The sequence below is a fragment of the Neospora caninum genome, chromosome VIII (assembly GCF_000208865.1).
Source record: "Neospora caninum Liverpool complete genome, chromosome VIII".
In the NCBI taxonomy this organism is placed as follows: domain Eukaryota; phylum Apicomplexa; class Conoidasida; order Eucoccidiorida; family Sarcocystidae; genus Neospora; species Neospora caninum.
Window position 1 is genome coordinate 5,915,456 of NC_018395.1, and position 27,118 is coordinate 5,942,573.

Below are 27,118 nucleotides of genomic sequence, written 5' to 3' on the forward strand. Positions count from 1 at the left end.
TGCCGCCGTCACTACTTACGCAAGTGGTTAATGCTCGACGACGTCTCCAGGACATAGACAAAACCGCAAATCTCTGTAACTGTACTAACTCCCCAGGACAGGATGCACTTCAGTTCCCATATACGTGGAGATATATGCGTAGATACATATATATATATATATATATATATATATATATATATACTATCTGGTCACATGGGTCACCGCGGTGTAAAAATGATGACGTACGGCGGCACAATACGCGGTGCTGCTTGTAAAGCTGTATTCCCTTTCCGCCGTCTTGGGTGTTAACCGAAGGCACTACATTAAAACTGATATGCCTTGCTCTTTACAATAGACGGCTCTTCTTGACGACGGCTTGCAAACACATATCCTTCACTCGCACACATACGCACACTAGTACGTATATATATATATATATATATATATATATATATACGTACTATCACCACATGCTCAAGCTGGTTTCAACTTGCGTATGAAGACATATTTTGTTCCGTTCCATCTTTCTCTGCAAGCTCATCCCCACTCTCCCTAGCGCTCTCGGCGTCTCCCACGGACTCGCAAAAGCTATCTGAAGACGTGCAACTGCTTTTCTGTCCGCGCAATACCAACAAGTTCGCGACAGCACTCGGGCATGCAGCTGCGATGATTGCAGCCGCTTCGACTTCTGCATCTGCTTCACGTTCTCCTTCTGAGTCACCTTCCTCATGGGGCGAGGGGAAGGGGTACAGTGGGTTTACTGTCACATAGATATATGTGGTGTACCTACACAGGGCACAACCACAACAGGCGGAGGAAAGGGACAGCGGAAACCACTCAAACCTTATGGCTGCACGTTATTGCGCCCTCAACTAGCCAAAGGCCTTGCTACGCCACAAATACAGCCTCGCTGCCTGCACCGTCACAGTCTTTGACGCTTTGTTTGCGTGACGAAGCAGTAGAAAGCCCCACTGGTCATACGAGACAGTATGGCCACCCAATATAACGGCAGTCACTCGCAGTTTCAATTTCTCTGTACACAGCGACTGTCGCATTCTCCCTGTGTTACAAGGACGCCCACTGCGTCTTCGCCAGGGCGGTGTTCCCCGTCCCCATTGTGGAGCTGCATTTCATGGTGTTTCTGTTCCGCGAGAAGCGTGTTGATGCCTGGTAGTCAACCGCCTCTAATGGAATGCCGTGCCAGTCGAAATCTATCTGGGTAGACATCTAGGTAATATTTATGCTTCAGAAATAGTGGTACTCGCGTGCAGGAGGTGAATATCAGCCTCGGCACATCAGCGGATCTCAATACACACCCATGCGAATCCAGATATCTACCCAGAGCTTAATAGAGGTACAGAAAAAGCGGGGCCTGTTCCTGTATTCATTGTGATCTATCTGCATACCGGCGACAGTTATAGAGGCGCGTCTGAGCCCACAGGTCTCCTGTCTATCCCACGTGTCCGCGCAACCGTTTTTAGGGCAGAGCAGCGTCTCCGCAGCAGCCGCTCCACCCTCCGGTCCACTGGTTTCCGGCTTACCTCTGTCCAGAAGTTGGACGCGCATTGTCGATCTGCCATCGGTGCGTTGTAGCGATGCACGACGTGTGTGAGCTGTACGAACAGCGCAAGACGGACAGAGTGGCCGCCGTTCAAAGACTATGAGATAGAAGGTTAACAGAACAAGAAAACATCGCCGCATTAAAGCCGATATTCCTCTCGAGGCCGAGAAGTATAGTCCCGCACCGTTTCTGCATGATATTCTCTTATATTCAGTCGGTGACTGCCTGGTGGGGTCTTCGATGCGTGTGCACATGCATAGGTAACTGTGAGTGTCTTCGCTGTGAACTTCCTGAGCCCCTTGTAGACAAGGAAAGGCACCGGAAGACAACTGAAGCAAACGAACCCGAAGACAGAAGGTGAAAGCGCATCGTGGAAGAGGTGGTTGGCCAAGCAGTGCAGAGGGACGCCCCGCCCGGGTTGTGGCGGAGGATCCCTCGCCACTTGCGTGCTGCACACAGCACCAGAGAGAAGAAAACATCAGCGCGTGCGAACAGCGCCTATGGCCATCGTGCCCCTCCATTAGGAAGCGGAAGCCGAATGCTGAAAACCTCTGAAACGAAGAGACCCGATTCACACACCAAAGAAGAAAAACACACGCCTACGTCTCCACACACGCACAAGTGGACACCTCTGTTTTCTTAGACAGGAACTCTACGTACATGCTTTTGTGTTCCTAAGTATACATGCCAAAGATGTGACGTCGGAGCTTGCTGGACAGACTGAACCTGCAGTCCTGCAAACCGGGGCGAAGGTTCTTTCTCCCTCGATCCTTTGCTCGACGGGAAGGAAACAGCGAGTGCATTTCCCTTGTGACTTGCATCGCGACAGTCGCGGCAGAGACCGTCGCAGAGAACGATGTCAAAACGAGAGAGGCAGCACGGTGCCGATTCGCTCGCGGGGCGCTTCTCCTCACCTTCGTCCCAGAAGAATCGGAATCGGAGGTGCATCCGAGGAGTACTCCGACGGCTCTGGAACGCACTGGTGGTACACCGCTCGCCGCGCCTGCACACCACACGCACACGCGAAGAACCCACCATGGGGGCGGGAAAACGCCTCAGTTCGACAGCCGTCCGGCGCAGTTGCCTCCTTGCCTCAGCAGAACGGAAGCACCCTAATGTGCTTTCCCTTGTCTCTCGGTCGCTGTCTCCAACTTTTTGAGGCTACCGCTTTCCGCGACGCATGCGCCTCCGGCCGCTCAGGCGGGAGTGAGCGGAAAAAAACGCGTTCCTGGGCCTTGCCTGCTCGTTTTCGGGGATGACCTTGAAGTTGAAGTGCGTGAAAGAGGAGATGTCGAGGACGTTGTTCACGTTTCCGTGCTCGTCCGTTTGTGTCTGTTGATCCGGCGCATATTTCCACTGGTCGTCCACTGCTCGAAAGGCAACACACGAGACCAGAACGCAGTGAAGCACGACGTCACCAGACACGAAGTCCGGCAGCCACTGGCCACGAACGAGAAAAAACCATCGCCTCGGCGAGATGCCCCGCGGGAGGAAACTGAGCGGGTCTCTGTGCCGACGAGAGGAAGCGTCCGACTAACGGACGAAGCCAGAAGGGCGCGTCTTGTGTCTTTCCCAGTCAACGTCTTCCTCGACTCCGCAGACGGTCCGACGCACCAATGAATTTGTAGAGATGGACGCCTCGGGGCAGATTCTGGATGTACGAGAACTCGTGGCCGCTGCGGTTCAATCGGATTTTGTTCTCCACACTCCAGCCGTTGAAGGAGCCCGTGAGGAACACGTTGTGGCCGCCGTGTGTCCATCTGCAACCGCACACGCAGCAGCGCGGGGCGCAGCGACCGGTCTCGCGTGGCCCAGACGTTTCGCTCCCGTCGCCATGCTCCCACAACAACGTATAGAGCCTACGAACGCACGAGCCTCGTCCTCGTCCACACCGAAAACCTTCTCTCAAGCTCTGGCCCGTCTTCGCCCTCTCCCCCCCCCCCCCCCCGAGGCCGCTGCATCTCCGCAGGTCTGACAGACTCACGTGAAGACGCAGGGGGTAAGTTCGTCGTGGCTGTCGGCGTCGCCTTTGTCTCCATTCTCGTTTCGCTTCTCGTGCGCGCGCGCGTAGAGGGGCGCGCCAGACGCGTCGACGGCGGCGGCAGCCGCAGCCGCAGCTGCTGCGGCGGCTGTGAACGAAACAGACTCCCCAGACGCCCCCGAGCCGGAGGGTGGCATCGTCTCTTGCGGAAGAAGCAACTCCGGCGCCGCGTCCGACCCGAGAGGGGAAGGTCCCAAAGCTCCAAAACCTACACGTCACAGTCATCACAGTTCCCGCAACTAAAAACATCTTTGTCGAGTGATGCGATGCTTTCTTGGCGTGAGACGCACGCGAGTCGCGAGAGAGCGACGCACGGTGCACGTCACCCGGTCGATTCGAGCCTGCCGGTAGACCCAGAAGCGTCGAAAGTTTCTCTAGAGGGGGAGGAGGTGCGACGGGTCTGTGGGTGACCCGCCCCAAGTCCGCGTTTCTGTTTTTAGCCTGGTCGCAGCAAGAACGCGTGCGCGCAGAGAGCGAGGACAAAACCGCGCTGTGCGAGGCGGGAGAAACGCACCTGAAACGCCCGACTGCTCAGCGTCCCCAAGCGCTTGGTGGCGACTGTTGCTGGTTTGAGATCCCATGAGGGTTTCGCTCTTTGAGCGTCAGGCTCGCCGCAGCGTGGGAGCGCAACGCCGTGAACACACGAAGAGAAAAAGGAGGGAACAGGAAGGATGAAACGACCAGAATGAGCCGGAAGGAGACGAAAGAAATGACAAGGATGGGAAGGAAAGAGAGAAACGGACAGGAACGAGAGAAAACTGGAGCCGCTGGGTTTTTTCCGGGCGGAAAAACCCGGGTGTAAGATGCGGATGAAATCGCGAGGAGAATCGGAAAAAAGCGAGACAGCGAAGGGCGCGGCGACCGAAAGGATGAAAGCGAAGCAGACGCGCAACAGGCACCCATACCTTCCCGAGAGACATCAGGAGAAGGAAGGTCGGCAAGCCGGAGAATGTGGAAAAACGGAAGAAGTCGAAAAGCGAGGGCCACGCTTTGCAGGCTCTGGGCCTATTTATGTGGTTGACTGGCAGAAGGTAGGCAGAATAGGAAGCACCGAGGATAGCCGTTTTTGAAACGCCTGGGAAATTGAAGTGTGAACGGCAATACCATGCTCCCAACCTCCTTTCTAACTCATGGACAGAAAGCAAAGACGTGTGAGGCCACCAGGGTCAAAGAGAGAGACGAGACAGACGAGAAAAAGGCCTGGGGACGTTGAACACTCGTGTCCTGTGAGAGACCACGACACAGCGTCCAAAGAGCGCACACGCCTCGGGATTTATCGGAGAGGAAAGAGGCGCAAGAACTCGACGCCAACGAGAAAAAGCTCACTTTTTCACCATGGAACGCAGGGTCGCCCCCCTAGGTGGGGAGGCCGTCCAAGTTTTCCATTTTCTGGTGACAACTGGAGAAAATTTTAGGTGTAAAAACAAAGGCTTCTTCCAAACGCAATACACAAAAACGCGAAAAGAACTAGCCGGCCAAGGAGCGTCTGAATCGCAGTATCTACCGCTGAGGTTTGGCTGTCTCTTTCACCAAAGAAGCAAGCGCATGCAGCGAATTTCTAAGCGAAAAAGACACCGTTTTGCCCTACTCCGCCGTTCCTCGAGCAGCGTTTCTAGGAAAAGCGGAAAGTTAATCCTTCACAAAACTCTCGACCGTCTTTCACGCCACTTGTTTTCTGTAAGCTACTGTCGTCCACGCACTGCCGCTAGCCCAACACTCTTCTGTTTTCAGTCTCTTTCTTCTTCCGGAACATGTGATGTTCGCTAGAAACGCGAAGGGTAGAGAGTGCTTGCGAGGCTCGCCTTCCTTCTGTTGTGCCTGTGGATACACCCCCTCTTCACGTGAGGGAAGAATTATGCTCTATGGTAGGGACAACACCTCGCTTCTCATTGGCGTTTGGTGCTTGAACAACACGCAAGTTACGTTCGACAAAGAAAACGAAATCCGCATATTTGTAAGCTTGGCGCGTGCCTGTCGATGCAAACGGAAAATCCGAGGGATTCACAGTGATGCGCTCATGCTGATAAAGGATCTGTGTTGCTCCTCACTCTCCCGCTGTGAGCTGGCCAGCACGAACAGGACGCGCCACGCACGAAACAAATAGAGAAGCGAATAAGATGCACGACGGTGTCGTGTCGCCCTGGAAGGTTATGGGAACTGATGTCTGGTGAATCCACGTCGCAGACCGTTTCGTCCTCAAGCAAATGCGCCGATGTGTGTGTGCTCTGTTTGTGCTTCTTGAAGTTGTCTGAGCGTTTCGGACGAATTCTACTAGCGGTGTGACGACAGCCTCGTTTACTGTTGCGTGCACGTCTTTCCCCCTCCTGGTGTTTGGTGGTCTTCATTTCGTCTTGGCAGACACCTACGGACTGGCCAAGGCCACAGCTCTTATGAAGAATCCCGAGCTGGTGTGGCAGTTGAGGGTGGGTATACAGGTGTCGGATTGATCGGGTATAAAGCGAAATCCGTAGTTTTGTCTCTTGGGAGAACCCTCCGCGGCAGGATGAACACGTGGAACCGAAAAGCAAAAAACTGCGAAACAGTCGCTAGGAGGTGGGGAATTCGCCGCTTCAAATCGACCAATTGTCTTTTTTAGCGCCAGCAAGCATCTTTTCCTTGCGCAATCGTGCGGCGAAAGCACGGAGCACCTGCTCTGTTGGTGTGGAGAAGATAGGTCGGAAAATAATTATTCGTGCTTGAGTTCTCTGCACTTTCCGATTGTGTCCTTCCCAGTGATGAAGCCCAAGAGAAATGAGAAACGAGGTTACCGTGCACACCTCGGCACCTCTATTTGTGTACACCTTCACACGCGTGCCAGCCCATCTATCTCCACGTAAACAGATGTTTAGGCTGCACAAGTTTAGAAGGTTGCACACGGAACACAAGTGTTGATCTGGAGTCCACGTGCTCGCTTTCACTTCAAAAAATGGAGCCACAGGAAAACGGAAGGCCACAGCAGGGTGCCAGTGCGAGAACGCCTGTCCCAAGACACACGGCGTCGCCGGCTATCCGCATAGAAAGCGTATGGTTCTCAGTATAGACCTAGAGAAGTAGAACCATATCGCGAAGAGCAAGGAGCCTTAAAAAACACACGTGAGTATCAGTGAATCTATATATGTATAGATGCGTCTATCGACCAGGGACGACCCAGAGAACGCGCTCGCGGTCTTTCGCTGAAGCCGGCAAACTGACCTCGGTCTCGGATCCTCGGAAACAGATCCTTGGAATCCCTTCCACCAGCAGTTTTCAGTGATATCGAGGGCGGCGCCCCCGCTAGTCTCTTAGCGCGTCTAACTCGACAATCCCGGATTCCACGGGCTACGCGGTTTTCTCCGCGTTCGACTCCGCATTCTGGGAACTGACCTTGGCTGCCGTCTCGCCGCCTGTCTGCTCGCCTGCGCCGCCCGCAGCGCTCTCCGTTGACGCGGAGTTGCAGTTTTCGGTGTTCTTATCGGCACTCTGTCCGTCGTCCTTCTGTGCCTCTTTCGCGCTCGTCTCTGCAGGCTCCACGGCTCCCGCGGCGCCAGTCACCCGCGCAGCTTCTTCGCGAATCTTGCGCCTTTTCTGCGCCTGTTCGGCTGCATGCGCCCGCTGCTGGGCCACTGACTCGTAACGTTTTTGCAGCAACTTGTTGAGTTCTTCGGCATCGCAAGGGGGATCCTTTGCCAACTCCGAAATGCACTTGCTCACAGAGAAGTCCTGCAGACCCCACGCAACGAGCACAGCCACGAACCAGAGAGATACACACCAGTCCATGTTGGAGCGTGCAAAGATGCATGTATCTGTGTCCGTGCATACACGGATACATAGATCCATAAGTGCAGCGAGGCCGACGCAGCAGCGCAATTCTACATACAAACGCTCCCCGCTTGCAACCCTTCACGCCAATAAACGGATGCCTGCATGTATTTTTAACCCCCTACTTGCGTTCACGTGCATGCACCCCGCACTGGGCCATCAATACAGTTTAGGTGTGCACGTGATTACGGCCCTTTCTTTTCCTGGCACGTCTACTTTGTTCCGCGCTTCGCTGCCGTTTCTCACCTCTTCGTCTTCTTCGTTCTGCTCCTCTCCCTTTTTCTTGCGAACAACGAAGAAGCACTTGCTGCGCTCGCCAGACTGGCTGTCGAGTTTGTCGTGCAAGCCGACTTTGATGCCGACGACTTCCCGGTCGCGACCGCCCTTCTTCATGTACGCCTTCGGGTGGTAGTCGAGCAGACTCTTGACGGCCTTCTCAGCAGCGGAGTTAGGCTTCAACGCCTGGTCGACCGGCGTCTTCTGCAGGAACTCCGCCATGCACATGCGCAGGTGCTCGACGCTCTTGAACGGCACGCCTCCCAACGAGAGAGGCAGCGCGGCGAGTTGCCTTCTGAGGGTCTGGAGATCTTTCTCCCGAGCCATCCGGATCCTCGGGGGAAGCTGGAAGTCGCGGCCGACGGGGCGCACAAACACACAGTGCACGCGAGAACAGTGAAGGTGCGGATGCCAGCGCAGAGGAGACACGCAAGAATGCGAGGTCCGAAAACAGGCGAGCTGCTCTTCTACGCGAAGCGATCTAAGTCTGCTGCCGTGGAAGGCTCAACGACTACGGCGATAAGAAAGATTTCCGTCTCCCACGCTGCCACCTTCCAGCCGGATCCGACAGTGGACCACCGCGCGCGATATGGAACGGGGAACGCACAGGCCGAATTGTGGGAAGGCGAAAGGGAAGCGAGTCATAGTTCCTAACGACTGCTACGACGGCCCAGTTCTCTATCTGCGTTCTCTACGGACTTACATCTTGCACGCAAAGGCGAACCTCCTGGTCTGTCAAAATGTGCGCCTCTGCCTCGCCTTCGCCGAGGGGGATTTTGATCGGCTGCATCTTTTGGAGTGTCTCGCGGTCGTTCTCAAACGGGCCGAGATAGACCCAGCACCGGCGCGTCTTCTTGTCCCCGGCAACCGACACTTCGTCGATTTTGGAAACGAATTTCACAAAGACCTGAAGAAGCAATCACGTCCGACATCCACAACCAGAGACGCGTGACAAACAGAGCTGGCATTTCGCTTCGCACCTCGGTGGGCGTGAAACTCTCGAGTCGTTTGAGCTTGTTTCATCGACTTCATGGCATCTGCATGCAGAGAGACAATGCTTTGGCGGCTCTTCGTCAGAAGGCTGTCCCTCGGAATCGGTCTGTAGGACCGACGAAAGAGTGCCCCGCCGACTGGAAAGAGGAGACAGCTCGGATGCGGTCACATACGACGGGACGGCCGGGGTTCCTGCACACCCCGTTCTGTCTACGACGCTCGTATCAGGCAATCTCCACTTCGGCGTTTAGCTCCCCAAAGGAAAAACGGTGCATGTGTTTTATCACAAGAGCATCGCTAGCCCCCCATTTGTGTCCATTTCTTGATTCCTTGTGCGGTAGCTAAGCCGGACAGAGCTGGAATGTCTACTCTACACCCGTCAACAGATGGTCGTCCAGAACAGATGTTTTTCGATGCAAAACGATATCATAAGGATTCGCTACGGAGACAAGAAGTCAGCTTCCATACGCGCAATAGGTATCTATGTTACCCAGCGCGACGCACGCATCTACCAGCTGCACGCAAATAAGTCTCTGGCTATCTGAAGACACACCAGGGACAAAACGTGGACGCCTACGTGTCTCTATAGACGCAAACGTGCATACTGGCTAAAACCGTTCAAGAACTAGGCTTTGCGTGTTCCCGCCTCTCGCCGATCGGCAGGTGCTTACCTCCCCAGGCAGTTTCTCCTTGATAGCATCCTTGACTTGCTGCCACTGTTGGACATTTTCCGGAATGTCACACAGCTTGAGAAAGACTCTGGGAAAATAAAACATGCGAGGAGACAAAGAAATCCGACCGGTCCTGCACGTAGGCGCTTCTGTAAAGTACTGGAAACAAGTAACGGGTACAGGGCGGGAATACCAAAGCTACTAATCCACGTTTTCTCTGAGGTGGCAACGAGTAGGCGGGAACCGCGTCTGCGTGCGACACACACGTGTCATCCCTAGAACCCACCCAGCGTACACAACGACCTATGCATATATACATGCATGAAAATATACATCTATCAGCACGCGTATATATATATATATATATATATATATATACGTATGGATCCGAGACGCGTCTTGTGCGACTGGGTTTGAAGAGATTCGACCGCCTAGATGAGAGGACGTACCCTGCAGCGTGCGGGTCCTTGCCGATTCCCTGCGGAATCCTGAAGGCTCCGCCAGCGCCTCCGTCTTCTCGGCGGCCTCCCGCAGCTCCTCGCTGCGGTCGTTCTTGCAGCTCGGGCAGAGGCGTTTCGCGGTAGAGCAACGTTGTGCCGTCAGCCTCTTCCTTCACTTTGACGAGAGTCGAATCTGCAATCGCGGCGAGGATTTCTGCCTTGGTCAAATTCAGAGACTTGATTCGAGGGCTGCTCAACACGAAGCGAAGATCCAGTGCCTCCTGCAGAGCAGCGAGAAGTGGGAAACAAGTAAACCAGAGAAAGGCAAACACGGGTCACGGACGAGAAGCAAGTGAGGGATCTGGGGACGAGAAGAACATTGAAAGGCCGTGGGTGACGAGAAGGCAGACACAAGGCGATTGACAAAGAGGTGCGGCACGCGACGGACCAGGCTGCCTGGCGGTGCCCAGACACATGCCTATGAGAATTGGCGGTGAACACGAAACACACAGGGACACCTGAGCAGCCGCATGCAGAACGGTACACGCCGAAGAGATCTGTGGACAAGCCCCTGACCGACCCAAAAGCTGGCGCAATATGTCGATCGAGAGCGATTCGTCGACATCTCCATACACATCGCGATTTGAAAAAAAAAGAGGTTCTCGTCAAAAAAGAAGGGTGTTAAGACCCACGAGGAAGGATAAACTCGGTGTATTTGTGCGTTAGTTAGCTGTGAGGCGGGAAATGCAGCCATCCCTATCTGCAGAGGCAGAGGAGACGGTCTAGCTCTAGTATCTGTGTTCGAGTCGAGCAGATCAACGTGCCTTTGTTCACTCACTCCTTTTCCCTGTTGCGCGGCCTCGCGCATTTTGCTTTGGAAGAATGTATCGAAAGTAAGACTTTCGTCAGAGAGGTAGTACTCCACCTGCCTCTTGATTCTTTGTTTCAGCTGTTCCGGCGTCATTTCGTCCCTCTTTTTCGGGAAGAACGAGTCTTCGTGTCCTCCCCTCTTTCTCTTGCGGTTGAGTCCTCCCTTATCACCAGTGCAAGCGCTCTTCCCTTCCAGATTTTCTGGAGTCATTTCTCGTCCAACTTGATCCGACTGAGCCTCTTTGTCATGTTCTGCCGACCCCACAGTGCTCCGCTGGTCGACTGTCGCTGGAGCGGCAACCGCAGGGTTCGATTCAGGAGCCGCCATCTTGATTTTCGGCCGCAAAACCAACTGGAGCAGAAGCGGGGAGGAGGGGACACGGGAGGAATCGAAAGGATCAAACAGAAAAGAAATACAGCGCACGCAATATCAGCCGACACAGATGGGGACGAGGACAGAGTAAAATGAGACAGGGACCGCTCGAGGGTTGCCGACGTGGAGAGGTCTCCGCGGGGGCCAGCGCGGGACGACCGGTAGCGTTGCATGCCGACGGAGCATGCGCTCAGATGCGACCTTTTCCCCTGAAGACTCAGAACTCTCGCTGCAGTGAGGACAAAGAAAAGGGAGAGAAAAAGTCAAGTTTGGAGAAGCGAGTTGAAAGCGAAGACGCCTTGGAGAGGCGGAGGCTTCGCCTTTCGCAGGTCACAGGCTTAGAAGCAACTTTCGCGCGTCGTTGGCGTGGAACAGCACAGCGGAATCGAAACGTCATGCGAGACACAATAAAGAGGGACACACAGCGCGGGGCGAGGGAAAGAAAGGAGAAGTCAGGAGCCCTTGAAAGGGAAACAGAGGGCCATAGGAGATGGATGTTGAGCCTTTTGTGCTGCCAGGAAATGCGACACTGCGCCGCAGTTGGTTTCTTGTACCAGGCAGGCACCTCGAGAGGAAATCGATGCTTGTCAAAGCCCGTTTCAAGCGGCGAACGTGTTCAGTGAAAATGCGTGATTCTAACTTACGAACTTCAATATCGAGTCACCTGGTCGTTGCTCGGCAGTACTTCCGTTCACGTTTTTTATTCTAGGCACTGAGCTGCGCCGTGCTTCCGCGAAGCTGACTGGAATTCTGCTCAGATAGTTCGTTACCCCTCTCAAAACTGGAGACAAAAGCATCCGTGAAACGGGACCGTTCCAAAAGAGGCATACGGCAAGAGTCGTGAGTTCGAAGAGAGAGAGCAGGTTGCACATCAGGTGGACGGTGACTCACTCTCCGGATTTGACCCTAGATTTACAATGGCGAGGCTGAAAGGCGTTTTCGCCCTTGTGGAAAAGCCTGCGCATGCATCTGAAATATCTTGTTCACGGCTTCAGGCAATCAGTTTCACTCACGTGCGTCTGCAGGAGTTCCCCCCGACAAGACACGAGGGTGCCTGCGGGCGTTTCGCTCTTCGCTTTTACCACGGTTATCCGACAAAATCAGCACTCATTCCATTCAAACGTCGCAGCTTCTTGTTCTCCCGCTGCCGCGGTGAGGCCTGGCCTGTGTGCTTCACACTTCTCACTCCTTCCTCTGCCGCATAAGACAACGGCAAACGTCTCTCCGATAGTCGCTGACTCCCTGCGTTCTCCGTGATGCAGCTTATTAGGAGTAAATACGATGCAGCTGACTAGAACCGGGTTTCTATGTGATAGCAAGGGTGTTGCGCCTTCTCAAGTGGTTTGTAGATTTTACGCCCCACAAAAAGGGTGTGTTTTGAATACGTTCGCTTCATGGTCTCCGTTATACATGAAATGGATGGCAAGCGTTACCTTTGGACAACCTCGATCAAGAGCTGTGAAACAAACGTGAAGTCTACAAACTATCAGGAAGGTCAGGGATTCTGTTCTGCTTGAGGGAAGGCCCGGCGAAGTCCCTTCTGTGTTGTCATAGCCCAACGGAAGGAAACCAGCGTTGTTTCTCTCCGTAGAACATCAAGTCTCTGTTTTCTGCTAGTGGCGAGCGCTGCTCCTCATCAGAAAATCCGTCGTTTCTACGAAAGCTTGACTTGTGGCAGTACACGGGAGAACCTGTCGTCATCGATGATGAATGCAGCAATGAAAGCGGAACGGCTCCCTCCCGAATGAATGTCTGTTCCACTTATGTCCAGGCTTTGAGTAATTTCCGCTTCCCAACTGCATGAGCCTCCACCCTGCCTGCTACATTAGGTACACTGCGTGAGGTATTCAGTTTATCGAGAGCGCTACAAGGTCGTTGAAAACGTTCTACAGAAACCTTTAGACAGGCGTTTTCTTCGGGGGGTTCCGCAAAAGCAACGATAAAGAAGAGCGCAAAAAGAGACGGAACTATTTCCGAGACAACGTATTAATGATGGCATGCGACAAGTTGTCAGACGGGCACTTCATAGCATATATCTATCTATATATAGGCATATATATGTATATATGGAGAGAGATATATATATGTGACTTCTGCATGTACTTGAGAATTCGCTCTTGAATGCGGTTTGACGGGCAGAAAGTACGCCGTCGACGGTACCAGAGAAATATGCACTCTTGCCTTTCATCTTTCATTGTAAGTGGCTCATTCCCCCTTCACGACGCCACCCTGATCTCCAGATATATGGGGGAGGACTCTCTTGTTTTACAGATAGTACGCCTAAGCCCGAAGGTATGCACGTGAAAACACTCTGTCTGTGAAAAGTTTTCCATTATGAACATTCGGTATTCGCGCTCTGACGCTGTATGCACAACAAGGCAATAGAAAGGGGAGAGCCCCATAACGCTGCGGTTTTTTCATGCACAGTATGACAGGTGAATGAAGGCATATGGACGCTCTGCTGTTTTCCACAGAGCTGATGTGGGATGTAGTGGCAAAACCATGAAAGCTCTTTGGCTGCCATGAAAACGTTCGACAAAAATGTCACACTACAAATTCTAAACTCCATTCTTCCCCTTCAAGGATTGAGAAAAAACAGCATGACATTCACTTTTTCGCTGAAGAGAGAGGGACACCACACGAACTCACAAACGACCTGCCCTCGACTGAAGGGGCTCTGTGTCACTGAAGCAGATGTTTGCAAAAAGCCAGAAATCCCAAGAGATCCTACGGTGATAAGGAGCACCGATATGAACTTCTTCTGACAGTCTCTGTAGATAGTGTGGAGAGAAACACAGAGATACATACGGAGTTGCACAGAAAAAACGGGGAGTCAAATGGGTGTAAGCGTAGACCGGACCATTTTTGGAACCCGAAGAAGGCTGATGAGAGAGCGATGCAACCGGGCGCAAATACGGTTAATTTGTCTTCGATACCATTATGCCAAAGCATGGCCAAAAAGGTGCAGCTCCCATTGGTTCACGAATTCGGCACTTGTACCGCTAAATTCCCTCATCTCCGGTTTGATCTCTTCTGTCTTTGTAGATTTGGATGGCGTGTGTCAGCACCACGATACTACAAACAATCCACCGCGGTTTTGGGTTTACAAAGAAAAACGCCTTTTTTTCGCTGGATTGACGTCGACACCAAAGAACCTAGCCAACTCCTCTGTGACAGGCTCGGAGAGCTTCCCTCCAGTAAACTGCGCCTGAAAAACAGGCAAGTTTCGCAAACGGCTGGTTGCATGCCTTTATCAGGAGAGGAAAACGCTTCAGACACATGCGATAAACACACGCGTGATGAAAGGCCTAACACCGCAGCCCCAGTGCTTGACACACTGGGTTCCATAAACCCGACGCTTTTCACGACTCGTGCGCACAAAAGAAGGTCGGGCGCTGCGCGTTTTCGCTTCATAAAACCTGGTAGAGTTGCATGAATGCCCCGCGAGGCAGAGCCCTCGAGTGCGAGACGCCCAGTGGAGTGTTCAAGCGAAGGCAATTAACAATGGACATTTGCTTCATATCTGTTGTGAGTTATTATCACAGCAGCGTGTTGAAGGGGACCTAGTCACATGGTCTAGGAGTGGCTTTCAGAGGGGAGAGGCTTTTGTTTGCGATCGAATCAATTTCAACATGGGGTTCATAAAGAGCTCACAGAGGCGCGGAGCGAGACATCCTGCTTACTTTCACGTTTTCATTTGATGCAGCATATAAGCAGCAGGGAAGCCGGAGCAGGGCGCTGGAATGTCTGAAGGAGCACGCCGGAAAATAGAAACATGTAATGGTGCTCATCGTTGACAAGGTGCCAAACTGATCACTGAAATGTTTCGAGACTTGTTCATTCCGGTATGTTGCCTGGCGCTGCGGCCACCAGGCGACATCTATGTTTTTATTTGCACGCGGGCATGGACGTAGAAATAGGGAAACTTAGCTGTGTCGATTTGCATGAAGTTATCCCAAGCATCGGGAACCAGAACAAGCTTCGAATTGTTTCGCTCTTACGTGATGGAAAAATGGCAAAACCTGTCGAAGTTCTGAGGCGAAAGTCGCTGGTGAATGTGGTTGGCAAGCACCTCGCACAAATGCTGCACCTGATAGTGGTCTGCCAATTCGAACAAGTCCAACAACTCGTCATCACTTGGTTCTTCTTCGAGGCAGCCTGGGCGAGACATGCAAATAAAAAGAAGCTGTGGAAGCCCTCACTGTGGCATTCGTCATGTTCTTTGATACCGCGTGCATCTGGAGGAAGGTAGAACGGAAACGATACGCTGTCAATTCCTCAGGAAAAAAACTCGCGAGGGCTATTTACGGCTTGGTTTTCTCCAACGGAAGCGTATTGCATGAAGTAGTGTTTCTCATTTAGTAGCTCTATTCATTTGGTTATGTATTTGAGAGCATGACTGAAGTGTGTGGTCTTCTACAGTGAGCCGATGCCTGATGCGTCGAGTGGTTCTCTTGCCCTTGCTCTGACGTAGCTTCCTGATCAATAACGCCCATCTTTTGTTGTCTACATGCATTTTTATGTAGGCACAAATGGTCGGGTTACTGCTCAACAATGACCCTCACCTGCATATATATATATATATATATATATATATTTATTTATACACATGCGCAACATTTAGAGCGGCTGTTCCGGGGAGGGAAACGCAGTGTGCAGTCACTCATGTTGACCCGCCCTTGGTTAGTCGTGCACACCGAAAACTTCCGCCGTGTTTGACGCAACACGTCAAGCTAAACTCAACAAGTGATAGTGAGACGGGCACTTCCTCACCGGTGTAGAGTAGATTCTTGAATTTTCGGAAATCCTCGATTTGGATGTGGGAGAGGTCGATAGCCATGTTCTTCTTCTCCAACATATCGTGCTTGAACATTGCCTCGAACTGTGTTTTGACACATGGACAGCACTGAATTTAAACGGGAATGTATTCCACAACCTGCTTTAAGCACACTATTACAAGTTTTGTGACCTGCCCATGAAAGTCATTTCGAAAGCGAAACTAAATAAAGTGGTTTCAAACTTCTGGAAAAACGCCTTGGCTTTTGAGAGCACTTCGTCTCCAAGGAATGCAAGTATATCCTGAAGTGCCCTTGCGGGGGGGCCGAGCTTATGGATGGCCAGGCGTCTCACACAAAGGAGACTCGTTTGAATGATTCGAGGCTTTATTAGGGACACCTTCAAATCTTTTGAAAACGTAATCGGTGGATGAGAAATGAGTTCAATGTGTGCATGAATTTAAAGATGAAAAGCATGTGAAACCTGTCGGGTTTAATCGTTTCGTTCACACGTAGAATGTGGAGAACGCTTACTGTCTTTGAAGCCGTTCTAAGGACACAGGAGTGAAGTTTTACTGTCCCGTTGCAGCAGGTCACGGTCACGTCGGCGGTCTCTTCGTTCAGCATGAGCTTTTCCCAAAAGCTCACGACTTTCGTGTCGAGAACAACCTTTTCGGAGCTTTCTTCCTGGGAAAACATGCATCTGTATGACACGGTGTCCTTCATGGAAAGGCATCGATTGATCGCTGGTTCACAAAGTCAACTCGAGGGCATCTTTTTTCGAAATGCATTCGGCAGCAACAGAAATAGGAGGCGAGACAACAAACATTGTCAAGCAGCATTTGATCCAGAAAAAAGTTTGATGTGACTGCGCTGCTTTTCCGTGACGACAGCTTTCAAAGTTCAGCTTCGAATCAATCGTGTAGGCCGCCTATGAAGCTACTCTAGTCTTTACTGGCGGGAGCCGAGATGCTGGGATAGACCTCCAACGTGCCTAGAAGAAGTTAATCATTTGGTGTACCTTCCCAGTCGGTTCAGCGAAAACGCTGACGAGCGCTCGGCAGCGTTCGCGTTCTTGTTGCCAGGCTGCAGTTGACGGGAGTGAATCTTTGATGTCATATAGAACCTGATGGTAGGCAATTGCGCAACGCAGATAAATCACATTATGACTAGTTCCTGGACCTACACGCGTACTGTCGTCGACATTCACTCAAGTCGCCCAGGTTCAGTTCAACAGCTGTTTGGCATACCTGGAGAGCATTCTTTTTGGAAACCAGAACACGCTTCGTCTTGTCATTTTCATTGTCGCGTTTTTGGTAAGAAATCTGAAGAGTGCATGTGCTTGGTGTCATCGTCAGCGGATTCGCGCCTCGTCTGTGCTCATTTGCGCACAGGGGAGAAGAAACAGAGTTAGACAGTCACTGCGGACGAGCAAGCCATGGAACGTCAATCACGTTGGAGGCAGAAACCCCGCCTACTGGTACGAGTGACCAAAGCGAACAGCAACTTCCCAGGCCGCTGCTGATTCCCCAAGTGCTAATACACAGTGAGGAGAAACCTCAGAGCTGCTGTGTGTAGCAAGGACGCGCAGTGAACTCTCCAAAAAGGATATGCATCCTGCGTTGTCCGTAGACCAAACTGGGTAGTTCATATTCCACTTTATGCTCCAGGTACGAAATCCCCTCCTCTGCTCATCTTCTCCAGATTTACGTTGCGACAGTGCACATGAAGGTACATCGAGTCAAATAAATGGTTAGGTGGTGGCGACTTTATCACAAGAAGGGCACGCCGTGTACGCATATTTTGCGTTCTGCTGCGAAACTCTCGTTTCGCAAAATCCTTCTTCAACCGGAAAGCCTACGCTCAGGCGCCTGAACTCATTTTTTCTGATTTCCTACTTAAGCAGCCATCGAAAGCAGCTCAAATACTTCTCCTTCTCGTTGTTCGGGGACTTGAAGATGAATTTGTCGATAAGCGTAACCAGTGGTGTGCCATACACATCACTCTTCTGCAAGCAGAAAGATCACACCTGGAATGGCATGAGTGTTCTGTGTTTTGGATGTCATACTTTTCCCTTGCAAGAGATGACAGCTCCTGTTTGATTCCGGTGTGATCATGCCTTGAATACGAGCGAGGTCAGGAAAGGTCGCTGCGGTCTTGTCACGCTATCGCAATCGATGCTCTCTTTACTCTCTCTAGCTTTTCATTGACGCGGTACTATAGCTTTAACACACGTTTCAGACTCACTAATCCTTGACCCATTTCCAGCTGCTTTACGAGCAGCCGTTCTTGGAAAGCAGATAATTACAGCGATATGCATGTATCCATATGTATATATACATATATATATATATATATACATATATAGCTGACCTGGTCAACGTCTGTAGCGCCTGTGTCATATTTTTTCAAAAGGGCGTAGTCGCCCGCTTCGATAGCTTTCCATTGCCACTCTTCCAGCGGCAGGCGCGGAGCTGGTTGCCCTTCAGTATTTTGACTCTGACAAACGAAGCTCGTGGCCATATCACCTGCCTTAAAGTCTTTCATCTTGATTGAAAAACTGAAGAGGTTCGAAAACGAGTAATCTGTGATGATGGCCAACTATGGGATTCCCTGTCTTTTGACAAAGAAGTCACTGCACACGTGCGCGTACAGGAATGACGAAGCGATGGCTCAAACGACTTTCGAATGCTAACTTGAAACGCAAGAGATTCTGTGCCACCCACGAGGAAGCTACAAGCAGACAAAAAAGAGAGCTGCACAACTTTCCTGACCAGAATACAACTTGGCCTGTATTTCTGACGAATAACAAGTTTTGTAACAACTGCTACCTCTATTGTTTCACTGCAGCTGTGCCATTCTAGAAGCCAATGATAACACTACAACGATACACACTGATGGCCTGAGGTTAGAGCATCAACTTCAGAGCATTTGGTCGATGTGCGCCGAGAGACACCTTCAGGACGGTACCAAGAACGAGTTTTCTTCTATCCGTCGAACAGGCATCCACGTTGCGATCTCATCTGCGATCAAAGGCTACCGCAGAGCATCAGCAGTTTTTCTTTGAACGCACTGCAAGACTGACGCTCTCCGCGGTGAGCCTGTGGACATACTTCTGGATGGTGAAACCTGTTTCTTGACGATCACAGAGTGAAGTCACTTTTCGTTACTTGGAACAAATTTGTAAAGCGCTGAAAAAGCACGGTGCATGCATTTATTTCCGAGGGAATGTGCGAGCAGCACCGGAGACGCCGTGAGTATAATTCGTTTAAAGGCTGGTTTCATGTCGACGTGTATGCAAAGCTGTCAATGAAGAAGCCTGGGTTCTTTTCTGTATCCGATACACACGGTGTAACGCGCGTTGCCCAGAAAAGAATATATATTGTCTCCACTTCTGATGCTTCTGCCGACCAAACAGACGAGACACACAAGATAGGGTCTTAGGGCTGCATGCTGTCGCTTCTCTTTTCCCGCAGGGAGCAGATCTCCAGCTGGTGGGGAAAGCGACCAAACCGTGAAAACCCGCTCCACCTTCTGCAGCGATGGCTGAGCTGGGGTCTACTCGACGAGAAAGCAGCGCTCTGCCTGGAGCCGATTGTGTTCTGCATTCTGACGGCGGCATGCCTGATAGCCTGCGCAGTGCATGTGTCCTCGCAGGCAAAGCATATGATGTAGTACGTACTCTCCTGCTCTAGTGCCAGCACATGTAAGTACCGCCATAGAAGCTAATGGTGAGGTCTCCTTGTACTGACGTTTCTGCCAGCATTTCCAGAATCTACAGGCTACATGCGACAGACACACTAAGTGGTCAAAACCGCTCGCCCCTCTTTGGGTCATACTATGCAACGTAGAGAAGGTTAAACGACGATTGTTCCGTCAGATTGGCATTCTCATTCGGTAAAGGCGCAACCGCGAAAAAGGGAAAGGCCGGCTCGGGTTTTAGCGCAGTAATGTTTTTCTTTCCGCTAGAGGCCGACCTCTCTACCCAGCAATGGATCGCCGACACCTTAAAGGCTGCATCAGCGGCATGTCAGAAAGAGCGCATCACGCCTTGCTCTCGGAGCTTTCATCCGTGCAGCCTAGGCTACCAGAATTGGTGCTTCTTTGCAATCGATCGCTACTGAGAAAAAGTCTTTCCGGCTGAGATGAAATATGCCGTCATAGGTACCACCCCACCGCCCTGCGTCCTCTGTAGCGGCTATGAGGCTCGCCACCTTAGGTTCTGTCCCGGTAACGCTGCCATTTGCCTTCTTGCGTTGTGTTCGTGAAAAGTGCCGACTGACAGCTTCCCACGAATTCGAATCTGTAGGAGTGACGAATGTTTCAGAGAGAAGACAAATAATTAAGTGGATTCATGTGCAACAAACACGCACGACTTGCTACACAGAATTGGCACTGTCTGCCGCATCATGACCCCAGAACGAGGCATCTGGGTCACTTACACTGCTGCCGTCAGTTGCCAAATCTCCGTGATTCATTGATTGTGGGAAAACATGACGCGGCCAAGCACTACACTGGACCCGCCAATCAGCCTTCGTCATGGCTCTTCACTGGTGGTCTTCTTGCGAGCAGTCACCCCATGGCTTACTGAGGCGCGGTGACCACTGACCCTCTCGAAACAGACAATACAGTTTGAGGACAAAGCAATTCTTATGAGATAGTTTCAAGTACACTGTGCGCACTATTGTTCATTATGATATGGAGACGGGTGAATTATCAGTCTCCGTCCCTTCCTTAGGCGTTGTCAGTTGACAGCCAACACGTCCCGTAACGCTTTAAAAAGATTCAAGAGCGGCCCAGTTTTGGAACTCTCTTGTCTATCATTATTTTCCCTCTCTTCGGAAGAACTTGTGTAGTGCCGCCCGAAAATGGAATTGTCTAACAGTCCAACTGTTCCAGCACCGGCAGGTGGCATCATCAGGCTCTTCTGGTCGAGCCTGTCGTCAGCAAGGTGTTCATCGGTTGCTGCCCTTGAACCTGGAAGTCCGCCGCGGAGACTTGACATCAGAGGGGCAGGCGGTATCTTCTTGTCTGTGTACTCCATAGCCTGCAGAGGACCACCAAACAACCATCGTGCTGGTAATGTCGGAAATGCCACTTGTGCTAGAGAGGTCGCTACCCACCCAACGCTTTGCAGTAATTCTTGCCAGAACCATCCAAGCTGCGAATCGAACAACATTTTCATATTCTTCCCCTCCGTGGGTGCACGCACCTTGATCGAGATGTCTTGGATTGTTCCAGATGTATGAACTGGGGTTGGATGGAAGGGAGCCGATGAGGGCGGCTGGGGTTCAAATTGCCCTCTGGGCGATCCCGCCTCTGGTCTGGTCGCAGGTCCTTGCGCAGACCGTTTTATATTATGTGCCTGGTTGACAGCGGATATATCTGTAGATGGCGTGACGATCAATTTCTTCGCCAACGTGTCTGGAACTCCTTGCCGAGATTCGGAGTACTTAACAGGCACCGAAGGCCTCTGAGCGTCGCTATATTCTGTACTATGTAACGCTGGTGGTGAAGGCTCTTGATGTGTTTGAGCCGTGACAGGAGAACCGAGTTTGGAGCGTCTATCTTCCTGTGATCCCCTAAAACCCTCAGTCTGTGTTACCACCTCTGTAGACAGCGGCTTAGTCTGGGATATGGTAGATGGGGGTTTCTGAATCGGTAGGGGCGCAAACGCTTGATCTTCGAAGAGTTGTGGGTACCGAGAAGCAAGCCTCTCGAGCAATTCTGATGCCTCAGTATCGTCTGCAGTGTCTTCGGGTACTGGCTGGTCATACACCTGGGGTCCCAGCTGATTCCAGAAATCCAGCCATTCTTCAAAGGCTATGTCCCTACGAAACTCCTCAATTTGCTTGTTTAAGGCCAGCTGCTGCAAAAGCAATTTGTGTTCTAAGATAACCTGCTCGATCTCAAGGTTCTTTTGTATCTGCTCTTGAATTTGAACAGGTAATGGAGTTACCAATCCATCATACGGAATTTTTAAAAGCCCATCAGAGGCGGCACGGTCGGCAACACGCTCGGTGAAGGACGCACTTGACGCCTGACGTACCAGCGTGTCATGCATTCCGCTGCTGATCTCACCACTACATCCGGAGGCGTTTGGCTGTTCTTTACACAGGATCTGCTGGACTGGCAAAATAGCGCTTGCAGAGCTGTGGGATCCCTGGAAGCCGTCTGCCAGTCGCTCTCGTAGTCGTTGTAGCTTGTCTTGTAGAACCCCATACAGTGCTGCACTTTCGACGCCATTTGATAGATCACTGAGAGAGCTAATGTCGTATATCGTCTGTTGCAGGCGTTCCCAGTCTAGGAGTTTCTTTAAACCAATCTCTGTATCCACGATGTGACCCGCAGACGGTGGAACGCTTACCGAGGCTGGCCGATTGCTATTTGCATGCGAATCTTCCTCACCAAGGTGACGGGCTGAAACAGGTGACGTCGCCGCAGTCTGGCCGCACCTGGCAACGACTGAAGAGGACCGCAGCAGCACAAGTAAGACCCCACATGTACACAAATACATTGGCGAAAGCCATGCTCCCTTCACTTGCGGCGAACCCACCAAAGAGGAACTCTCTGTTCGACGATTGGCTTTTTGAACCGCTCAGTATCAGTGGCATAGTCGCGTGAACTGCGCCGAAGCGTGGAAATCGTGAATCTGAGAAGGGGAATGTTTTGCGACATTCTAAGGTTCCAGCTGTCTTGATTATTTTTCGTCCCCTGTCTTTTCGTTTGCAAGGCGCACATCAAAAACACATGGCAACACGAGACGCTTTATCAGCCAAATGGAGCGTGGCCATATCGTTGCAGCGACTGATTTCCTTACCTGTGCCGGCGCTTATGCTCTGCAGCACAAATAACAGCCCGGTCGCGACGCGCAGTGTTCTACTGCGAAATACGAGAGCTCTCCAGGGAAGGTCATATGGGTGATTTCCAGGCAAGCCGCCCATGCCTGATACACGTTTTTGTGCGCGGATAACTCTCATGTGGTCCTGCTTTGGTTAAAGAAGAACGTAGGCCAAAACGAGACACCAGAATACTCACAAGACCGCTATTCACTGGTCAGAACATAAGCTGCGGGGTCAGCGCAAAAACTCAAACAATTTACTTATCGACCACAAGACCAAGGTCGGCCTTTACATCGTCCTGTTAAATTCAAAACGGCAGAAAAAGCCCCGTGTCCACAAGAACGCAAGACAGCAAGCGTTCACCGTCGCGTTCCCGGTGGATAAATCCCACGGGGTGAACTCGATGTCTTCCGTAGTTGCGTAACCTTTACATATGCAGCACTAGCGTCACTGACAATACATACAAACAGTCGATCGTATGTCGGTCAATGGGAGGCGGAGAAAGGCGGGAGAGCGGTAGCAGCGGTTACGTCAAGGCGGTAACCTTGTCACCCTCTACTATAACACTACTGCATTAAACAGCGTTGTGACGATCCACCCAGATTGACAAAAATCAATCGGTGCAAGAACTCAAAAAACTATATCGATTATTTCTCTGGAATTACCGGATGTGCCGTCCGCTAAGGGCAGGTGTGTGGCGAACGATGTGGAATTATCGAAACACGGTGGGGTTTCATTACACGAGGCCGTTCTTTTGGTGTGGTTGGCCCGAAAAGCCTCCTTGCTATTGGGTGCCACAGGGCTTCTGAGGAAAAAGTGACTACAACTGCAGTGCAGTAGCGGAAGCGGATCTTCGTCGAAGTACAGCATAATGTACGCCCCAGACACATTCTGGCCCTCCCGTGCCTACGAAAGTTTAAAACAAAGTGTGTAAACATCATGGCAGCGGTGTGCTAATAGAAGACGGGATGCAGGTCAGAATCTCGGCTGTCTGGCAAACTGCTGATGGGACCGGTTATCCAAGAACATAAACACTGTCCCAGCAACAGGGCACACAGACACACAGATGCTGGATGTTTCTCTCACGGGTTGTCGGATTCTCCACCATTGCACGATATTACTCGAGAATAAGGAACCGACAAGTTGTGACTTCACTCTTGCAGAAATGTGATTGGACAGAGCGACACTTGGGCTTCACGGAGTACAGCGAGTGTGAAATCCCGCGCAAACCCTTTCGTCGCGGCCTATGTCACAGCTCCTGATACCCGCTTTATTTGGCACCTGTTGTGGTTTTTGCCGAAAAAGTACACATTTGACTACCAAGCTTTCTCGAGCCCTCTTTCCCGTTTGTTGTCGTCTCGGGGATATCGCCATCGCTGTGGCGCATCAGCACACGATGTGCAGCATTCAGGATCTTGCTTGTCCAGTTCCAGGAAAGTCCATGATTTAGACAAACCCTTTATTTTATGTGACATCGAAAAACAAAATTGCTGAAGAGTTACTTCTGAAAATCAAATGCGGAAGGTAGACATGCGGAACATGGCGATGCTTTTTCTTGCGCGGATTACATGCAGTGATACTGGCACACACTCGAAGACGAACACAGTCCAGCGACAGATGTCCCACTGGTCGCCAGCCAAGAAAAACGTCCTATATTCCCAAACCCCTCGACGTTTTTCTGTTTTTTTGAGGACATGGAAAGTGAGCAAGATCAGTGAGCAATGTTTCTATGTCCTTCCCTATTCGCTTCTTAGGGAGATGCGGGATTTCCCTCGACAGCCCCCGTCACGCGTGACGGATTGGCGCAGATGCCTGCCTCCGGTTGTGCAGTCGATAAATATGCTCCTCGTCCCCTAATGTGGTGATTCGGCCTTCCGGTCGTCTTCGATGCTGTACACCTATTTTGGGTGGTTGCTATGGAAGATTGGATGACTGCAGAGTTAGCCGCCGGGCCGTGCCCGCAAGACAAGGGAGGCTGCGCGGCCGGCTTTTTTTGCAGTGGTCACGTGGATTCTAGTGGATCCCAAGCTGGGACACAACCTACCGGCAGCGAAATCAAGGCAGGCACGTGGCAGGCAACCCTAGCTGGGGGCCATGCGAAGAATTTCCGGTTTTCACGTGACGGATTGTACATCACCAAACGGACCCACACCCGCGAGATCGAGTTCTATCGGTGGATCTATGACCTTGCAGGCACGCCTCTTCCCCAAAATCCGAGTGTCCACGACGAAAGCGACTTACCTAATACACAACAAAGTGAACCAGGAAGCAGGCACGGAAAGGCGTCGGGGGCAGCCTCTCCTACACCGGCTTCTGACGAAGCTTCAGGGGCAAACGAGCAGCCCTGTCTTCAGCGTTTGATCTCCACTGATCGTTCATCTGCAAGTCCGCGCCTGGACAAATCAGGGAAAACGGAAGAAGCCTCTCTCATGTCCAAGAACGGTTTCTCGCAAAACGAATGGCCCCCGAACGCGAAAAGGATCGATACAGAGAATCAGGCGCGAGCTCTGAAACCCTGGATTCCGGGCGTCGTCTGTGCTTCAGTCGCACGTGCTGGGGATGTTCCCGACTCAAGCGGGGGCTCCGCTGAGTCAAATGAGCCTGAAAAAGGGGACACTGGCGGGGACGGGAGGAAACGAGGAATTCTTGTCCTCGCTAACATTCTCCATGGCATGAGATGGCCGGTTGTTGTGGACCTGAAAATGGGTAAGCAAAATCACGTTGATACACGCAGACATGTCTTCAACAATCCCGTTCTGGCAGTGGATTTGTCTTGATCGCTTTCATTGGTGATGAAGCCGCTCATGGTAGACCTGTTTTGGTGTACTCCCAAGTCATTGTTTTCCACGCACGTGGCTGATTGGTACGTATATACACGCATCCACGCATGCATACATATATGTCTACGTTTTGTGATGAGGGACAGTAGGAGCGTTGCGCCCTGCCCCCCCCCTGCATGCGCTGAGGGAAGCCACCATTGGTTGGCGGAGCTGAATGTTATCCATGCGAGTCGTCAAGCCTCACAGTTGTCTAATGTTTTTTCAAAAGGATTGTCGCCCAGTCGACGTATGGCCTCCATGTTTCCAAATGTTTATGGCTGCCAGGCACGCGGACTTACAGGGATGAGGCCTCGCCTGAAAAACGTGAGCGAGCAAAACGGTACGCAGAAGAACGCGGGAGCGCTTCTGTAGGCATGGCCTTTTGTGGCCTTTCTGCCCACCGCCAGGACGGAACTGTGGTGACAGTTGACGGCGGGTCTCGCGCCCCACGGGACTGCCAGCATCCGAGGAGGCTGGAAGACTTTGTGAAAGTCCTCCAGGCATTCCTCAGTTTTGTGGGCTTGGAGAAACGTCGAAAGGACATTGGCGCTTCACTGCTGCTCCAGCTTGGCGAGCTTGAGCTGGCGCTTGAAAATTTGACGATAGCGAATTTTTACGGGAGCAGCATTCTGTTAGCTTATGACGCTGCAGCCGCTGAAGACAGCTCGGATTTATGTGGCAGAGCGGATGCTCCGCCCACAAAAGCTCAGGTAAAAATTGTGGATTTTGCTCATGTGACGATGATGCCTAAGGAGCCTGATCTGAATGGGTTCCTTTTTGGGCTGAGAAACCTGAAAAGCGCACTGCAGCAGGCCGTCGCGAGCTCCGTCAGGGGGGGTGTTCTTTAAAGTGAAAGGGTAGAAAAGCGTGCCCTGAGTTGGAGGTGAGCAGTAGCAAAAAAGGTATGAGTGGCAACATGTCTTACACTCCTTTTTGTCCATTTCTAAAGCGCTGTCTCCTGTGTCGTTGCGTCGTGACGCGGACCAGCCGACCTAATCCAGGAGAACGGCGCACGCAAGTGGTTCCACACGCCTACAGGCAACAATCCACCTCGTTGAAGGTATCAGTGACGAGCGAACGGTTTTCCGCATCTTTTCTCCCTTCAAATTGGTATATTTTCAACATCAGGGATTTATCTCCGCTGTCGAGTGGCCAGTATGAAACCAGCTGTGGGAACGTTCCAGAGTTGCGGGGGTTGGTGTTACTGTAACACTGGAAACAAGAGAGCGAGACTCCCAGTTCCCCGCAGGGGATCTCACATGTTCCTGCAATCCTTGTCCGAGGCGGCGGTGGCTTAAAATTCGTCACAAAGCTGTCGGTCACGCTCGCGGAAATGTTTGCACAGCACAGTGGAGAACGGCGAAGAACGGCCCCTTTGTGGGGACGTCTAGTGAGCAAAAACTGGCAAGCTTAATCCGTGCATTAGAATGGCCAAACTGTTTATCGGGTATTCAGATTGAGATTTGGTGATTGCCTTGCAACAAAACTTCTAGCAGCTGATTTATTCTACTTCTGTTCGTGTATCTCTCAAATAGTAGTGCAAGTCTTGAGCTCCGTCGCCACTTGGGAACGACGAAAATGCGGTATAAACTGCGTAAATCATGCGAGCTCCCTTTGACAGGCGAAACGAAAAGGGCAACTAGAGCACCGTGCGAGCGAGACCTTGGTTTTCTCTTT

General features: G+C 51.6%; 5 protein-coding genes across 5 annotated transcripts; 1 reads left to right on the top strand and 4 right to left on the bottom strand.

Moving 5' to 3' along the window:
* Window positions 1–467: 467 nt before the first annotated feature.
* On the bottom strand, window positions 468–4,165 carry NCLIV_037390 (hypothetical protein; the record flags this gene model as incomplete). The annotated part of the gene is made up of 8 exons (XM_003883940.1): window positions 468–768; window positions 1,524–1,595; window positions 1,888–1,992; window positions 2,458–2,546; window positions 2,804–2,910; window positions 3,158–3,303; window positions 3,528–3,792; window positions 4,099–4,165. The coding sequence occupies 8 exons, from the start codon at window positions 4,163–4,165 to the stop codon at window positions 468–470; spliced, it is 1,152 nt and encodes a 383-aa protein (XP_003883989.1).
* A 2,737-nt stretch (window positions 4,166–6,902) lies between these two features.
* On the bottom strand, window positions 6,903–10,960 carry NCLIV_037400 (putative la domain-containing protein; the record flags this gene model as incomplete). The annotated part of the gene is made up of 6 exons (XM_003883941.1): window positions 6,903–7,283; window positions 7,629–8,003; window positions 8,362–8,565; window positions 9,323–9,410; window positions 9,772–10,043; window positions 10,601–10,960. The coding sequence occupies 6 exons, from the start codon at window positions 10,958–10,960 to the stop codon at window positions 6,903–6,905; spliced, it is 1,680 nt and encodes a 559-aa protein (XP_003883990.1).
* A 4,042-nt stretch (window positions 10,961–15,002) lies between these two features.
* On the bottom strand, window positions 15,003–18,327 carry NCLIV_037410 (conserved hypothetical protein; the record flags this gene model as incomplete). Its single annotated transcript, XM_003883942.1, has 6 exons — window positions 15,003–15,163; window positions 15,779–15,887; window positions 16,315–16,467; window positions 17,031–17,154; window positions 17,679–17,788; window positions 18,154–18,327. 6 exons carry the CDS (start codon window positions 18,325–18,327, stop codon window positions 15,003–15,005), a joined length of 831 nt encoding a protein of 276 aa, XP_003883991.1.
* Window positions 18,328–20,524: 2,197 nt separating this feature from the next.
* NCLIV_037420 (conserved hypothetical protein) lies at window positions 20,525–22,297 on the bottom strand (the record flags this gene model as incomplete). The annotated part of the gene is made up of 1 exon (XM_003883943.1): window positions 20,525–22,297. One exon carries the CDS (start codon window positions 22,295–22,297, stop codon window positions 20,525–20,527), a length of 1,773 nt encoding a protein of 590 aa, XP_003883992.1.
* Window positions 22,298–24,538: 2,241 nt separating this feature from the next.
* NCLIV_0374 (inositol polyphosphate kinase domain containing protein) lies at window positions 24,539–26,289 on the top strand (the record flags this gene model as incomplete). Its single annotated transcript, XM_003883944.1, has 2 exons — window positions 24,539–25,328; window positions 25,727–26,289. 2 exons carry the CDS (start codon window positions 24,539–24,541, stop codon window positions 26,287–26,289), a joined length of 1,353 nt encoding a protein of 450 aa, XP_003883993.1.
* Window positions 26,290–27,118: the final 829 nt, after the last annotated feature.